General features: G+C 40.1%; 1 protein-coding gene across 4 annotated transcripts in view; it reads right to left on the bottom strand.

Moving 5' to 3' along the window:
* NCKAP5 (NCK associated protein 5) overlaps positions 1 to 18,543 on the bottom strand; it is a 718,925-nt gene that overhangs the window by 359,334 nt on the left and 341,048 nt on the right. For all 4 annotated transcript variants that reach the window (XM_048483952.1, XM_048483947.1, XM_048483949.1 and 1 more), the window contains one exon: positions 6,536 to 6,669. In XM_048483952.1, the coding sequence (XP_048339909.1) occupies positions 6,536 to 6,669 (134 nt within the window). The remainder of the gene's footprint in view (positions 1 to 6,535; positions 6,670 to 18,543) is intronic.

Genomic DNA, 18,543 nt, shown 5'->3' with positions numbered 1-18,543 from the left:
TCTCAACATAAGATTTCACTCAATGTACATTATTTTTTTTAAGAAGCACAACTCTTTGAATATTTATTCAGAAGCAACTTTGTAATTGTTTTCAGTGAAGGTTACTCCCAGGCAGTCTTAGGGCCAAACTAGATGGCATGGTGTCCATAGGTCCAACTTGTGAATGCTGCTACCATTTTAGAGCTGAACTCAGCCCAAGGGCCTGATTCTGATTGGACCTGCACTAGGAGTTCTTATATCCTCCCTGCTATTTCAATCACCAAAACAATGTAAAAGGTATGAAGGGCAATTTAAAAGGCATGGGGGGAAACAAAACTGCCCAGTCCTGCAGCACTGAGGGTCTGATCGGGCCCTCACAGCATTTCTGAATGGGCTGATTTCAGCACTAAAATGGAGGCACTAGTCCATGCCATAGTCCCATGGACGCCATAACATCTAGCTTAGCCTCCAGGCTACAATCCTCAAAATATTTATTTGGGAGTGAAGTTTTATTTTTCATAGGAACAGCTGCAGATATTTATAAGCAAGACTGATCACTGAAGTGCTTCTTGAAGTTTGAACAAAAAGAAAAGAAAAGTTTAAAGTGCCATTAAAAAAATCTTCAATAACTGTTTGCAGATGGACTATTAACCGATAATGTGTTTTACTGCTTCCCATGGCCTAAAATGGTAAATGAAATAATAAAAGCCAAAGTTAATGCCGTAACATCTGATCATCAGCCTGGATCATATTCAGTGTCTGTTCATTCAACAAGCACATGGTGCAATATGGCTGTACAGAAAATGGAGAGACAAAATAAATTTGTATCCTCTGTACAACTTCATGTTCTCACTGGAATGACACTATAAATCATCCAGACGGTTTCTGAAACAACACACAAAACAAAACCCCAGCCCAGAATGGCTATACAAGACCCTATTGCCGAGTCTAAGAGTCGGTTTTCAGTGTTCCATTCTGGCTCCTGGAAAAAAAGCACAAACATAGGGAAGGAAGTCCTTGACCCAGCCTAGTGAAGGTGAGATTAAGAATTTAAATGATGGACAATTTCATACAAAACAGAAAGAAATGGCAAAGGTGGGGAAAAAACTAGAAAGTACACCTGGCATATTTGAAACAAAATGTGCAAATATTTCTTGAATGTATAAAGTTATCTTATATCATCTCATAAGATCAGTGTATCTAACTCACTACCATCTACTCTGATTGGTGGAGGTACTCCAGTATCTTTGGCACAGCTTTCAACTAGAAATGTCAAAAACTGAACCTGGGACCTTCTGAACAGAAAGCACATATTCTACACATCTCAACTTCTCAGCCTGCTTATGACAGATTTTGCAGGCATTTAAACTATAGTCTTAAAATGCTTTTCCTTATGCTTCATGCTTTATATTATAGAATCTATAAGTGTAATATGTGTTTGGTAATCAGTGTGTTTTAGCCCTTTAAAAGGAAATATTGAGGATGCAACACGTGTAAAATGCACAATAACAGAACAGTGTAAGCATATGTGTGATGTGCCATCAAGCCACTTCCAATGTATAGTGACCCTATAAATGAATGACCTCCAAAATGTCTTATCAACAACAGCTTTGCTCAGTTCTTGCAAAGTGAATGTTGCGTCAATACATTTAATGTTGGGTTTTCCACTTTCCAGGCTGCCTTCAACTTATAGCATTGCTGCATTTTCCAGTGACCAGTTACAAAAATGACATTTATTTGTCTTTTGGAGGGTGGAATTATAACCCCCTTGAGCTCCTTCCCTTCCCCAAATTGTGCCTTCCCAAAGCTTCACCCCCAAATCTTCAGGAATTTTCCAAGCCAGGGCTGGCAACCCTACTCCAATACTGCATGTAATGATCTGACATCTACTCACCTGGAGTTCTCATTACTGTGTAGGGACTTTAATGCTAGATTAGAGACAAGGGATGAGGATTTGCTGGACTCTAAACTTTAGATGGGAAAGGTGATTTCCCCTTTCTCTACAGTTGATCAGGCTAACCTGACCTTCTCAGTTCTCAGAAGCTAAGCAGAGTTGATCCTGGCTAGTATTTGGTTGGGATACCACCAAGGAATACCAGGATTGAGACATGGAGGAAGGCAATGGCAAATCATCTCTGAATGTCTCTTGCCCTGAAAACCCTATGGGATCAGCTGTGACTTGAGGGCAAAAAACCCAAAAGAAAACAAAACCAGGAGTTTGGGTAGACCAGCTTTCTTGGAGATAGCGGTTGATTATTCTTCACAGCTATGAGGATTTGGATGAACAGTGAAACTATAATGGTTTTATTGGTTTTCTGGGCTGTGTAGCTGTGGTCTGGTAGATCAAGGAACAAGATCTTCCAAACCCACAACAATCAGTTGAATCCAGCCGTGAAAGCATTCGACAATACAGTGAAGTTATACTTTCCTTTCTGTTCGCAGGAGAAGTGTTTTGATTATGAATTTCACAATGTATTTTGAGCTGGATGAAGAGTGCCAATCACCTTTCCCTCCAGTTAGTGTAGGATCTCTCCCAGGTTGTCCACCCTGTCAGGTCTACCTGACCACCAGTGGAGCTGCACAGAAACATGATTAAACCAATTAAATGAGGGATTCTCTCACCTCAGTAAAGCTCCCATTTATTGCTAGTTTTGCTGCTCGCTCAAAGAAAACACTATTACAGAACATATAGTGAAACTTTGTGGTTCTTTGGATGTTTTGCAACTCCTTTATGTAAGGGACTAAAGGCTCCTTCTTTTCTTTCTCATTAGTTTGGACAGGGGCCCATTTGACAGTGAGTGCCGGCCACCAAAAAGAGAGGTACAGATTGCCCACTGCTATTTTTAGCAGGCTAATTCAGTTACAAGCAGTCGCATAGACTGCTTTTGGAGAAAAGGGTCTATTATAAGCCCTTATTTTGTTTAAGAAATCCCAGCACCATACTAACTAGTGGTATCTATTTATCTTAGCAATTTGGAACAATGATGCTAGGAGTTTCTGGACCTTGGTTTCCAATTCTTTTGCCTGTTAGAGGGTCCATATTCTTGTACTCTAGAAGAGGTCTTGGGAGGTCCACTTTTTTGCTCTTTTCAACTCTCCAGGAGCCAGCAACACCTTCGGTAACTGAGAAGGAGGTAAGGGGATTAATTCATCTTCTCAGGGCCATACTCTGCCTTACCAAAGGAAAACAAAAACAAAATTGTAACTTCATTCACCACATGCTAAACCATCATTGTCTTAGAATGCTTAATTTGGGTCCTGCTGCCACTAGAACCCGAACAGAGCATTCTAAAACAAAGAAAGGTCCAGACGGGTCTTACTATTCTACCTGGCTGCAAGACACTTCCTGCAAACTCAGTTTGACTCCTTTTCAATGTCCAGCAAAAAGTACATTTTCCATGCAATTAAAACTAATTGGAAGATATCAAAAGAAAGGCCTTTTGCCAGCTAAACCTAGGTTTGCTTGCTACAATCATTCGGCATTCACACAACTTACAAACAAGCATCTTCTTATCTTTATATGCTAGACCCCCCCCCCCCCATCACTCAGAAGAGTATTCATGCTAGCAATACTGAATGCCTTCCCTCTAACATCTTAGGAAGATTCGCAGGCATCCCTGCACATGAGCAACTCTGCCCTTGCAGACCTAATACTCCCGACACAATTCGCCATATTATTTTGGAATGCTCTCTGCCGAATCATTTTCATAAACCACTTTTCTACTTAATGAATACAAAAGAGAAGAACAACCTAAGTAATGCCATGCTGACTCAATTCCTGTTGAGTGACCATAACCCCCACTTCACCACTTCTGTAGCAAGTTTTCTGGCTAAAAATTTAAAACAGAGAATTAACTGAAACCTGTATATGCTGAATTTTAACCATTTTCCTATTTTATTTCATGTCCTGTTATTTAACTTTATGTATAATCAAACAAATGCCATTAAAGGTAATATGAATTTGAATACTGAATTTGATAGGCACACAGACAGACAGATATGCAGAAATACAAGGGAAGGCAGCATTGTATGCCTGATCTTGTCAGATCTCGGAAGCTAAGCAGGGTGAGTACTTGGAAACGGGACTTCCAAGGAAAACTCTGCAGAGGAAGACAATGGTAAATCACCTCTGCTTCTCTCTGCCTTAAAAGTCCCTTACTGGGGTCACTAAAAGTTGACTGCAACTTGATGGCACTTGACATACACACACTTGATGACAACATCAGTTTTGAACTGATGGATAAAAGTTCGACAGCATCAAGAATAATGACATAACACATTTTATAATAGGATAAGAAAACTTAATTGCCAAGAACACCATCAATCCAGACAGTATGAGATGGTTGCTCTTTTTATACCTAAATTGTCAGGACTAAGCCTGTAATCACTAAGCCATTTTAAGTAACTGGTATATTTACATTTTTAAAGGGCTATTTCAATTGATTTGACATCTCAATCAAAGATTAGCTAAATTAAAACAAGCTAGAACAATCCATCAAAAAAGGAAAGGATAAAAGTCACCTTTGACCCAGGACCTATACATTCAAAGTGACAAATTGTGTGATAGGTTAACATTTTCTCAAAATAGGCAAAGAAAACAGATAGCTTTCTGCTGTCAGTAACTAAACAACAAAGGTCAATTGACAGATTTTCATATGCTGTCATATTTCATTGTTATACACATGGAATGAATGGATTCTGGTGGTGGAGGGAGGGCAGCATGATATGCCCCAGGCTTTTATATATAACTTACTAGACTATGTGTAATGACTTTGTAAGAATAAACACATCTCCAAAATGAAAATATGCAAGGACTGTAAAAACACAGAAGTTCACATCTTTCTCTTCTCTATTTGCACTGGGTGCAGGGAACAGAAGAAGGCTTCAGCTCCAGAAGCAGGTAGGAGGAGTTCCAAATGTTGATTTATTTCAGCTGCCTGAATACCTCCACCTAAAATAGACTCACCTCTTGTTATCCTTTTCATCTATATTAATTATTCTTTGTATCAAAATAGCTTTAAAAATTATCTGGCTAGAAGAATGCATGTTGGAAACCAAACAGTCATTCTTTATTAAACTAAACTTAGAAAACATATTGTCCAGACTACCCAGCAAGATAAGATGTTCATAAGATAACTGCAGCAAATATAACTTAAAAAAACACAATATCTGACATTTATGAAGGGAATGATTACATTCCTGATTTCAAAAGCGTTGTATATATTGTTGACAAATAAAGATGCATTAAAATAATCACTCAAAGATTGAAATGCTAATAATGATTATCTACTAGATTAACTAGACTGTAGTAAATTTATTCTGGGGTTGGAATTGCCAGACCTTTCCCTTTCTCAACTTTGGAGCACTAAAAAAACCTGCACTTGTATCCCGATTGAAGATAAGGCACTGTTTTTGTCATCCCAAGTTTTCAGGAGTGTTATTACCAGTTCAGAACTTTTAAGGCTTTGGAAGGGGGATGGTATTTTTGTAGTTCCTCTGCATGTCCCTCCTTCCAGGGGTAGCAGAAACAGAAAATTAAGGAGAGAAATAGAGGAGGTCAGCCGCAAACTCACCATTCTGGTGGAAGTTTCTCCCCCAACACCAGCACTGCAGAATTGCCTATCCTACAATTGGAAAATGGTAGGTGGGCACAAGGACTACCACAAGGCTTAGCTGCTGCAACAGCTATTTGCCACTCCTGCTACCAAATGGCTTATTCACTTTTATTTTAATCAGCCATCAAATAGCAATCAAATAGCGATATGTATATTAGCTTATCTTATTTTTGGCTCAAATGGATACCTCTGCTTGAGCATGAACTTTATAGTTGTTCATAGAAAATTCCAGGAAAATCCAGGAAAATTCCAGGATTTTAGCATATCATCAACTGGGGAAAAGCATGTTTTCCAGCAGGGAAAAGCTACCTATGGAGACTTGTTCAGTGCGTACTTTCCCATCCGAAGCTTGCGCTTTCAGCCTGAGACTACAAATTCAAAAGAGAAACAGGTAGGCTGCAATATATGACTATTTCACAGCATTCATGTGGTAACTGAAGGGTGCGTTTCATGTTACACACGCATACATGGTTCTGTTGTATGACAAAGGCCATACTAGAATATTTGCTAATTCATTTACCTCATAGACCTATCCAAGAGAGAAAGCAGATGTCAGTTATCAGATGCTAAGAGAAAAAGACAGTGGAAAGCCTGTTGTAAAAACTAAGATATGACATCACCATAAAGAAGGGTAAAACTACATTTATGGAATTTGCAATATTGGAAAGTTGTCTGAGTACCACAATATCAACAAGCACAAAAATGTAAACATGTTAATTTATGGTGGTTGAATTTATTTATCAATCAAGAGCACATGTGGATTCTTAGATACTAAATTTCCCTTGCTATTGTTCTTCCTTGATGATGCTAAAACTGTTATTTTAGGCTGCAGTTCTAATCCAGTTAGACTGTTTCCAGTCCATTGAGTTCCACTGCAGCCCTAGAGTTCTTGTTTGTAAATATACTTTCTTGGGTATTATGAAGAAAGAATCACATCTTACCTTGAAAACTGCTGTTGCAATGCACGCATCTGAGTTCTGTTGCGCTCAGATTCCCGTGTCACCTCTCGTAATCTTTTTTCACTTTCAAGTCTCAAATGCCGCTCTTCCTCCAACTCATGTATCAGCTTCTCACGCTTGAACAAATAAAATAAAACATCACTGCATTTGAAATATTATATGCTTAAAACTTTTAAGGCAATATGGATTTTTAAAAAAAGATAAAGTTCTTATTTTATTACCGTATATACTCGCGTATAAGCCGAGTTTTTCAGCCCTGTTTAAAGGCTGAGAAAAGCCCCCTCGGCTTATACGGGAGTCACCATTTTCTATCAATCACAAGGAGGCTGGGGGCGGGGGCAGGACAACTTCCCTGCCGCTGGGAAGCTGCTTGTTGCTACCCTCCTTGGAGGGTGAAGGGGGAACCCCGAGGCACTCTGGCTGGCTTGGCTTCATCAAACCCCGGGAGGCAAGGGGAGCTCCTTATTAGAACAGTGACATCAGGGGGAGTCACTGCCCAAATAAGGAGCTTTGTCAAACCCAGCTGGCAGGCAGAGGGAGCTCCTTATTTGGGCAGTGACTCCTCCTGATGTCACTGCCCAAATAAGGAGTTCCCTCTGCCTCCCGGCTTCCCACCCTTGGCTTATACCAGAGTCAATAAGTTTTCCCAGGTTTGGGCAGGAAAATTAGATGCCTCGGTTTATACACGGGTTAGCTTATACACGAGTATATATGGTAATCAAAATCCAAATGCAAAGAATAAAGCAAAAAAAGATCAACCAACCATTTGAGTAACGTATTCTGTAAAATAGAACTCTTTAGATATTATTAGCATAAGTTAATCACATGATTAATATAAGAGATGTGATTTAATGAAAAGAAAAATCCTAGACCTTCTTATTGTCAATTAATTAGAATCATTAGACATCATTAAGTAAAGAAGTTCCAAAGCAATAAGTGATATAACCATGACAAGAGGTCTAATGATAAATGTTTCCAATATATGTGCATATTATTTAAACAATGATCCCACCAATGATGCCCCTTGAATCTTCCTCCTAAAATCTTTTCTTCAAACAAAGAGCAGTCCTGGTTATCCTCTACAGGAGGTGCTTCAGAAGAACTCATGAGACATCACCTTTGGGTCAGCAGAGTGTCCATTCAGGTAGCTGCCACCATCATAGGATGCCAGGCTTGGTAATTTCAAACATTTTATAATTACCCCCAGTGGCAGACATTTCCTGTGGCACAATGGTGGTGCGATTCAGAAGGTTCGCACCACTTTGGCAGAACCGGTTATTAAAACAGTGCTTGTAAACAACCAGTTGTTAAATTATTTGAATCCCTCCACTGTGGCACATACTAATTTCCTATAAACCCCAAAAGTGCCCACAGGCTCAACAAAGTTGGGAACCTCTGTCCTATAATGTCATTTTCACAAGAATACCCCGTTGTGGGATTCAGAGATCATTTTCAGCTAATGGAAGGCACTTTCATAGCGGAAAAGAACTTTCCTGACAACCTACATATACTCCATCCAGGGGCGTAGCTCCCACAGAGACATCCAGGGCATTTTGTCCTGGGCGCCACCAAAAGAAGTGGGGGGCGCAAAATAGCCACACACACCCCCTCCTCCTTGCCTAGCATGCCCTCATTATCTCTCTCCTAGGGCTTTTTTTTAAGCCGAGAAAGGTCCCTTTCTCGGCTTAAAAAAACACCAAACGCCCAGAATGGAGGCTGCAGCAGAATGGAGGCTGCAGCAGAAAGTCCCCCTGAGAGGGAGAGGGGCGCTGAAGCCTCTAACCCGGAGGTGGGATCCAGCTGGTTCTCACCAGTTCCCAAGAGTTGGTTACTAATTATTTGTGTGTGCCGAGAGGGGGTTACTAATTGGGTCTGCTTTTCCATTAGAAATTCCATTAGGTTCAAAAATCATAAAGTCCTGTTGTTTCCTACGTAGCTGGTTAGCGAAGGTAGAAAACGGAACAATTCTCCCTGTTGGGCTGTTTTAAAAACATGTTTTAAAAATATGGTGAAGTTCCCTGTTTAAGGAAAGTATCCTTCTTTTGATTTCTAGAAACAAAATTAAGTATTTGAAAGTATTAAGTATTTGACAGGCAATCAATTAGAGGAGAAGTAGTTGTTTCTATTAGCAGTAGACGATAGGACTTGCTATAATGAGTTTAAATTATGGGCAGAAAGATACCAGCTGAAAATTAGGAACTTTTTTTTTACAGTAAGAGTTTTTTACAGTAACAGAGAAATTATTAATGCCCCGCCCCCAAATGCCTGGCCATGCCCCTGTCGTGCCCTGCCCAACCCCATTGGTGCTACGCCACTGTTTGAATCCCACCACCATGGGAACCTGTTACTAAAATTTTTGGATCCCACCACTGCTCTAACCTTGGCACTATGGGCTTCCTCTTCTAGCTAGCCCTGCTCTGCTAGCCCTGAGTGCAGTCACCGAAACATCTGCTCCAGCGGGGGAGAGGAGGTCGAGGAACTGCATGCCCCTGGTGCTGAAGAGCTGGGTCAGGATCTCCTCTGGCCAAGTGAGTCAGTCCCGGGACATGATATTCTCTTCAGCACCATCTGACTCTTCTGGGGTTCACTGGTAGTGCAGGCCTAGATTGCCAATCCTCCATTGGTGGAGCCACAGAGTTTGCCTTGTTCTTGCTGTCAGCCAGTTCCTCTTCATCACTGGTCTTGTATATGTGCTCTTCATCACTGCTGTTGATGTCAGCCTCGGCATGGTCAAGAGGCAAACCATGACACAGAGCAGGCAATCCTACTAGGATGTATTGTATATATGTTTGCATAGAAATTCCACCTGATTAAGGCTCACAGAAGTGATCAATTCTGACACTACCTTTTGGTGGACTTCATAAATATTATAAAGAGGCTCATATCCCATCAAATCCTTGAGATGAGCAAAATTTACACAGTGGGACCTTTGTGCCACCTCTCCTGGCACAAACAACTGAATTTCTCAATTGTTTGTTCCTCAAAGACCATTATAGATTTCATGATCATTATCGACTGTAGAACATGGAATGTAAGTCAACATTATTATGTTCAGTCAGTGTTTTTATACTGACTGTGGTTCTCTGATCTCATATTTCTGATTATTTTAAGAATATCAATCTTCCATTTTTGTCAGTCTATACATGAATATAGCCAGTACAGACATGGGATTCTTCCATATCTTATTAATATATTAGTATAGTAACTATAAAATAATCTTATCAGTGCAATAATTATTATTCTATCATTTCTAATAAAGTAGTAGTGATAGGATGTCCTTGAGCATACAAACTCTGGGCAGCTATGCCCTTAGTTTCTATTTATCAAGGAACTCAGATGTAAAGCGATGAGGAAAATATTATGGCTTCAGAAAAATCACAGTAGACATACCATTTATATGTTTTAAAAATATATTGTAAACATAGAATTGTGAAATTTGTAGCCTGTCAACTGTTTTGATGTATGTGCAGCTCTGACCTAAACTTTATGACATACCTGCAAAAATGTATCAGGAAATTATGCATATGGTTTCATTACTGAATAACAAAGCCTTCTTGATATTAAGCCGTTATTTGTACAACTCTCAGAGCTGTAAATCTTATTGGATAATAAATTTATAATAGTGGTAACCAAGAGACCAAAATATGAGTATTACCAAGCCAAAAAGGAATCTTAAAGACAGTGATAAATAAGCAGATGACACACATGGAAGTTGTAAGGGGAAATATCTACACACTTGTAATAAAATATGGGGAATTATGCAGAGAATACAGAACTTTGGTCTAGCTAGCTATACATAGAAGCTTGGAAGTAGGTATTTCCAAAATGGGAAATAAATTTCCATAAAAGAAATTTAGTGTTCTAATTAAATTATCCAATTAATTCTTACTGCTGCATAACACAATTCTGCAAGATGCTGAAAACATTACTTACAGAGCGCTTTGAATAAGAACTGAGAATGTTCACCATCTTAACACTAATTTAGTCCTGCAACCCTTGTGCATAGAAAGAGAATTCTTCTCCTAGATATTACAGCATGCCAACCATAGCTCCATCTGAACTACACTGTTAAACTAGTAAACACATGTGTCCTAAATACGTGTTTCGGATATGCAGATTAACACAAATGCAGAACAGATAGGGGAAATTTTAAAGCACAGATTAAATATGGGGACACTTAAACTCTGTCATACCCCCTGTTCATTCCCTAAAAATCCCACACCATGATTTTTTCCCCTGCATTCGGGTTCTGTTTTTAACTCTGAGTTTGTTTCAGAAATCAATAGTAATTTACAAAGTCAGCAGCAGTTGAAGTTAACAGTAAGCTGGTAAGGAGTTGGCTTCCCAATCTTTTACAGAAATCCTTACTTGCCTCATCCTGCCTTACAAGAAGAAGAAAGAAAGGAGGAAGAGTTGGTTGTTATACCTTGCTTTTATCTACTTTTACAGAGTCTCAAAGCAACTTACAATGATCTTTCCTTCCCTTCCCTCAACAGACACCTTGTGAAATAGGTGAGACTGGGAAAGTTCAGAAAGAATAGTGACTGGGCCAAGGTCACCGAGCATGCTTCTTGTGAGGAAAAGCTAGTTCACCAAAACGAGTGGGGGAAAGCCGGTTCACCAAATTAGAGTCCGTTGCTCTTAATCACTACACCACAAGGAATACACAGGAATGGGAAATCATTCAGACCACAACTAAAACAACCAAATCTTATGACTGTGGGTGTTATGATGCCATAATAAATAAACAGAAGTACAACCTGGATAACACTACTTTCCTCCTACAAAGACGGAGCAGGCGAGGCTAACAGCTGTACAGTGCTGAGATTTGTTTCTGGTAATTAGCTTCTCAGTAAGCCTACTGTTCTCATGAGCCATATTTAATGATATTTGTGCATATCTCATTTTATTTAGAGCTCGCTTTTTGGTTCAGGTTTTACGGCTGCACAGCAGCCACATTTGCAAGTGCAGTTCTACCAATGTTATGCCCCAAGTAAAGTACAGGAAAGAAAAACACAAAATGGGTGGAAGGAGGCCAGCTTCACAAAAATACAAAGGGGGGGGGGGCTTGCATCTTCAGCATATTTGATTATATGCAATATGAAGAAACGACTCACCTCTATGCACTGTAGCCTTTCCCCTTCCATTGGACTTTCACCATGTGGTCAGATCCCTGTTAGAAACCCACTACCAATGACCCTTACTGCTTTGGTGTAAGGCAGGCAGACAGTCTATTTTTAATCTATATGTAGCTTTGGGGCTGCACTATGAAAATATAGCTATAGACTGTACGATTTCATTTTAAAGACATTCGAGTTATGCAAGATCATTCACTGAGGAGTAGCCTTGGATTATTATATCACACAGTAGAAACATCACGCATCGACTGAAGCGTTGCACATGGGCAGGAAGACAAATGCTTTTTTCTACATAAAGACTATGTAAAAATATATACCCACATAATAACGTGTCTTTGCCCAACATGAGTACAAGATATTTGGGGGCTGTGCCTTTTAGCATACATTCTGAACAACTTCAAACTTCAGACAACCCTTTGTCTGCTCCTCATCGACTGCTGTTAAACTAAATGTTTCTCATCCTGCAATCGATACTTCTTTACGAAAATAAACTCAGGCATTGACAAACAACTCTGCAGCATATTGCAGCTTTCCATGTAGGAGGTTTCAACAGTATGAAAAACCAAAATATGAGGAGAAGGAAGGGGAAAATGTGCATGGAGTTTTGTGCTTATGATGATTTTTATGAGCTGCTTAAGTGTGAATTGTTCTGCCAGAGTAGGATTCTATTACACTAGGCAACTATAGACTTCTCAACATTCCCAGATTAGTTAGTTAATTCAGTTCTGTCCCTCATTAACACTGAAGTAAACTGCTAATGCTGATGGTTATCTTTGTAGTTTTTGCTACTGGTGATTGCTACAGATTAAATTAATCTGCAAAGCAATTGAATATAAATAGTAATAATTTAGCTTGGCGCGAAAATGAACTTAGCAGCCAGAGGTTAGGTGCATGTCTTAGTACATATAGACAATGAGAACTTAAAAATTAAATCTTTGTACACATGCTTCATTTAATACTGATGTGTGAAAAGAAACAGGACTTATTTCTCCTGTCTAGCTAGTCTTAGCTTTTTTCATTCTAAACTTTCTCTCAAAGAGCTTTTTTTTTTAAAAAAAGAAGTCAACTTTATACGCAGCTCAAGCTGCACTGTCATGGTTTGCCAACAGAATTTCTAAAGAGGGATTTTTCAGTGTATGCTAAATCCCTTCTTTCAGATGATCTGACATAACTGGAAGCGCGTAGCCAAAAAAGGGAGGAGGGCTCTTAGCTCAATTTAATTATTCATTTACTCTGACCACCACTTCTTCTTGGCCACTGTAACCCTTTTAGGACCTTGTTGCCACTGTGCTGCCATAGCAGTAGAAGGCAAATAGGCTAAATTCTCTTATCATGGATTAAACTTTTCACCCAGCCCTTCTTTCTTATCCCTTCCATGATTGTTCTCTTCCTTCTAGGGATGTTCACTCACACATCGTGGACACCTTCATGCCCTGTTCCTTGGTCACAATGAGGAAGCTGACTTTTCAAAATTGGAAACTGACCTATTTGTGTGTTTGGTTGGTTGCTTCAACCTATTCCTTCCTAACACTACAGTATAGCACAATTTTTATTTTGTTGATTTATTAATTTATTTTGTTCACATGCATTCTCACATAGCCTAATAGAGGCTTCCTTCCTCCTTGCAACTGATATGCTCTACTGGCAATTTTTTATATAGACAGTTAAACTGGTTACAAATCAGCTGTAAATATATACTGTGCTTTTTTAAAAAAAATGCACCTTAGTGACATAAATGGCTGCCAATTGGTTTGGATCAGCAATATTTTGACATGTGCAATTTTACAAAAACCCAATACAATGCTATTCACTTGCTGTTCAAGTTGTTCATTGATTAGGACATGTCTGATGGCCACAGTTGAACACAATATGCTTGACAGTCAATCATACCTGCTATAAAATTTGCAGCATTCCTACTTCCATCATGCCAGCTATGCATGACCTATATTGACCTATGTGACAGTTAGACTAATCCCACTTTTCTTTAGTTTTTTATTCATTACTCTATATCCATAATTTCTCATATGCTTTTTCTTCAGGACACTGAATACTTCTACCTCCTTTATTTATTATTTATGTATTTATTATTGAGTTTTATATACTGCCCTACCCCCGAAGGGCTGTGGGCGGTGAACAATATAAATATATAACATATACAATTAAAAACCCATTAAAATAAACACCGTTTTCAATATATTAAAACAGCTTCAGCAATAAAACCCTTATTTAAAAACCCTCCCAAAGAGGGGGGGAAGGTCCCGTAGATGGTAAGGGACCCCAAACACAGGAGAGTAAAATGGGGGCACTTAGCAGCTGGGTACTCCAAAAGCCCGGTGGATCAGCTCCGTCTTACAGGCCCTGCGGAACTCGCCAAGATCCCATAGGGCCCGGACAGCTGGAGGAAGAGTGTTCCACCAGGCAGGGGCCAGGGCCATGAAGGCCCTGGCCCGAGTGGGAGGCCAGCCGCATCATTGAGGGGCCAGGAACCACAAGGGACATATGGGGTAATGCGGTATAGCTATATTGACGAGCCTTTTCATCTTCTAACATACCCACACAGCAATCGAATCTTAAGTGAGTTAAAGTTTTCACCCCAGCACTTTTCTCATACAATTGCCTCAAAATTTGCTTTACCTCTACCTAGGGTTGCCAACCACTAAGTGGTAGATGGAAATCTCCAGCTATTACAACTGATCTCCAGGTTGCTGCCATCAGTTTCACCTGAAGAAAATGGCTGCTTTAGAAGATGGACTCTATGGCATTATACCACATGGAAGTTCCTCCCCAAACCCTGCTGTCCTCAGGCTCCACCCACAAAATATCCAGGTATTTCCCAACCAAGAGCTCGTCCACCTACCAGGACCTCTTTTCAGGGCTACTCCATTCCCTAAGGTTCCAGTCCTAGTTAAACAAACAGTATCAACTTTCCCACAGAATCTTCTAATTGTTCTATTTCCTGAAGGACTGAACATTACAGAGTGATTGTACCAGCTCATCCAGTAAGCGCCTTAAATATTACTGATGAAACAGTTAATGTATTTTCTTTTAATCCTTGCTTACACTAAAAACATAAGAAAAAGCCTGCTGGCTCAGACCAGAGTCCATCTAGTCCAGCACTCTGCTACTCGCAGTGTCCCACCAGATACCTTTGGGAGCTCACATGCAGGAGGTGAAAGCAATGGCCTTCTTCTGCTGCTGCTGCTCCCAAGCACCTGGTCTGCTAAGGCATTTGCAATCTCAGATCAAGGAGGATCAAGATTGGTAGCTATAGATCGACTTCTCCTCCATAAATCTGTCCAAGCCCCTTTTAAAGCTATTCGGGTTAGTGGCCATCACCACCTCCTGTGGCAGCATATTCCAAACACCAATCACACGTTATGTGAAGAAATGTTTCCTTTTATTAGTCCTAATTCTTCCCCCCAGCATTTTCAATGTATGCCCCCTGGTTCTAGTATTGTGAAAAAGAGAGAAAAATTTCTCTCTGTCAACATTTTCTACCCCATGGCTAATTTTAAAGATTTCAATCATATCCCCCCTCAGACGTCTCCTCTCCAAACTAAAGAGTTCCAAACACTGCAGCCTCTCCTCATAAGGAAGGTGCTCCAGTCCCTCAATCGTCCTCTGTCTTCTCTGCACTTTTTTCTATCTCTTCGATATTCTTTTTGAGCTTTTCTTGAGCTCTGATAGCTACACACAACATAACCCATCTGGCAGTGGGAGTACCCATTTCAAGCCATTTGCTAGTTGTATTATCAAAGAAACTTATGTTAATTCCTCAATTTCAATTCAAAACAATTCCTACATTGTCCGACTGTTCTTGTCAAATTGCTACAGCTGGCATTCACAAATGCAGTATGTAATTTACATATGTCTTATGATGCAGGGAAAAAAGAAAACATTACAAGTTTCAGTGATCTTAGTCACGGCTTTTGGGACAGAGAACGGTCAGCATTATTGTTTATCTTTTTAGTTAAGAGGGGCTTTTTTCATTGTAATGGTTCCACCCAACTTATCTAAATGAAAAAGGCTCTCTTGGTACCATTACTCACTTTGTCAGAAAAGAGGAGGTCTGCTGTGCAATAGCTCAAAATTGCCACCAAGTGGCAGAACAACAATTTAATTCAACAATATAATTATCCAGTTCTAATTGCATCTAAACAACAGTTCCTCAAAAGTTCCTCTGCTATTGCAAGTGCATGATTAATCTCTCTCTCTCTCTCTCTCTCTCTCTCTCTCTCTCTCTCTCTCTGTGTGTGTGTGTGTGTGTGTGTGTATAAGCTTATTATATGCCAAGTTAACTGGAAATGCATTTGTGTTTCCAGTGCCATTTATTCCAAGGCAAAAAAAGTATTTCAAATAACAGGGATGTGGTAGACATTTAGCTTGCTCTTGTTCTCTTCAGTTCCACTACACTGCCAGACCTTGAAAAAGAAAAGATATCATTGCCAAATAGCTGTTTAATTATGTGAAACAAGCAACCCAGGCCAATAAAACTGGAATCACTACTAAAAGCTCTCGTCATCTTCTAGAGACTAATAAGCTTAAGGCTACTAGGTGGATGGACTTTTACAGTCATACTTGGAGACTCAGGGTCTCTAGACATAAAAAGAACTAATAGGTATATAATCCACTACAGTGCTATAAACCACTCTGAGCTATGCCATAATGAAGAAATGCCACCTGCGTCAGTAGTACTCACATTCTCATTTCCACATGCTGAACTTTCTGATCAACCTATTTATGGTACTTTCAACAGCAAATGAAGGGATGCAATAAATATATTTGACAGCCTTTCTCCTATAATGAAACATTTACTGTTTATTCACTTTTGAAGCTCAGAGACCAGCTTTAAGGCTTGGAATTGATCTGTAGTTTCTATCCTAATTAATTTTGTACTCAAAGCAGTATTTCTTTTCATTGATGCACGTGCACCAAGCAAAAAGTAAGAAAGAAGTACATCATTCTAAAGAACAAGGAAGCTTACATACTCAAATCATGGAATTTTTATCTTAAAACCATAAAGCTGCTCAAAAATGAATTTGCAAATGTAATTGAGCTTTTAATAGCTTCTGGAGGCAGTAATTAAAGAAATCTCATTTCCCTAAATTAAACATAATGAAATGTTTTTCAAGATCAAATAAAACCTGGAAATGATATTAGGCAAGAGATAATTTATATGAAAATCTAATACTCACAAGTGTGCATGATAAACTTAAATCAATAGCAAAATAAATAACAGTTACAGTATGTATTACCTTCCATGATTCAGGCTGCACTGGATGCCAGTGAGTCTTGTCATATCATCTAACAAAACAAGTTTACTCCATGACTGATCTGATATTGATTTATTCAGACTCAAGGCCAAGAGTCCTTTGTAACAAATAAAATGTCAGTGTAAACAAATATGCCAACAAAATGAAATGGGTTGTCGAAGGGTCTCACGGCTGAATTCAACTGGTTGTTGTGGGTTTTCTGGGCTGAGTGGCCATGGTCTGGTAGATCTTGTTCATAATGTTTCGCCTGCATCAGTGTGTTACAGACTTCCCTTTGTGATACACATCTGAAGATGCGCGCCACAGATGCAAGCAAAACGTTAGGAACAAAATCTACCAGACCACGGCCACACAGTCCGGAAAATCTACAACAACCAAACTCTTATGTTAAAAACAGCTTCTACCATAGAGTTTTTGCCCAAATGCCAGAGCATTTCCCATTGTTGTTGATGTGGCAATGCCATTTCTGACATTAATGTCACAATGCAGGATACATTGAAACCTAGGACTCATTTTAAGCCTGGTAATATCCCCCTATCCCATCCCCGTAAATGGCCAGGAAGGACCTGGCAATGCTAGTGGGGACCAATGTAGCTTACAGTAGCTCTCCTCCTTTCATCTGCACAACAGCCCTGTGAGATACACTAGGTTGAAAGTATAGGACTTGCCCAAAATCAAAGAGTGAGCTTCCACAACCAGATGCTAATTTGAACCTGGGCCTGAAGCTTTAACCTGTACACCAGCTTTCATAAGGCAGCAAGCAGACAGGCCTAGCTGAGACATAAAATTCAGATGCTATCAAGTTACTCAAAGGATACTTGCAGGCCTAAGGTTGCCAACCTGGTTCTTATAAGGCCCTAAATGCTTTGGACTAGGGTAAGTAAAGAACCTTCCCTACTATCCAGCCCCCAGTTAAGACCTGTTCTTAAAGCCCTGCTCTCTGTTCTCCCCACTTCAGAAGTGAGGTGGGTGACAACTAAAGTCAGGGTATTTTCTGTGGTGGTACCTCATATTTTGACCGCCCTTCCTCTTGAGGCTCACCTGGTACAGACTTTACTTGGTTTTAGACACCCAGGCCAAGAGCCCCATTGAAAGGAAGGGACTAATCCACCCATGGGAATGGCGAGACAACTGTGCCAGTGGATTTGCCCTCTCTGGGGAACTTACTCCAGTGGAGGGGCAGAACCCACTGCTGTGCGGCTGCCACCACCCTCCCTTGGCAGTGGGACACAGTGCAGGATGCTGTGGCAGCATCCCTGTGCCTCCCCCACAGTTGGTGTAGCAGAAGCAGGGCAAGGGGAGGAGGAGCTGACATTAGTCATATCCTTTCCAGCCTTTGTTGTTGTTCTGCCAGCGGGCTGCAATCCACACTTAAGCCAGCCTTTGGGCTGACGTAAATCCATTGCAGCCTATTGAGGCTTGGCAGTGGGGAAGCTGTCAAACTTTGCAAGTCCCTTTGGGAACGGTGGGGCAGTGTCATCATAGCCTGCTGCCTCCACTGTGGATAGAGCTGCCCACCACATTTTTATGTTTATGTTTTTAGTTAGGTGTTTATCTTTAATGGGGTTTTCTCTGTTTC

The sequence above is a fragment of the Sphaerodactylus townsendi genome, linkage group LG02 (genome assembly GCF_021028975.2).
Source record: "Sphaerodactylus townsendi isolate TG3544 linkage group LG02, MPM_Stown_v2.3, whole genome shotgun sequence".
NCBI classification, from domain to species: Eukaryota; Metazoa; Chordata; class Lepidosauria; order Squamata; family Sphaerodactylidae; genus Sphaerodactylus; species Sphaerodactylus townsendi.
Note: the sequence above shows the minus strand (reverse complement) of the source record. Positions and strands in the feature narration are given on the sequence as shown.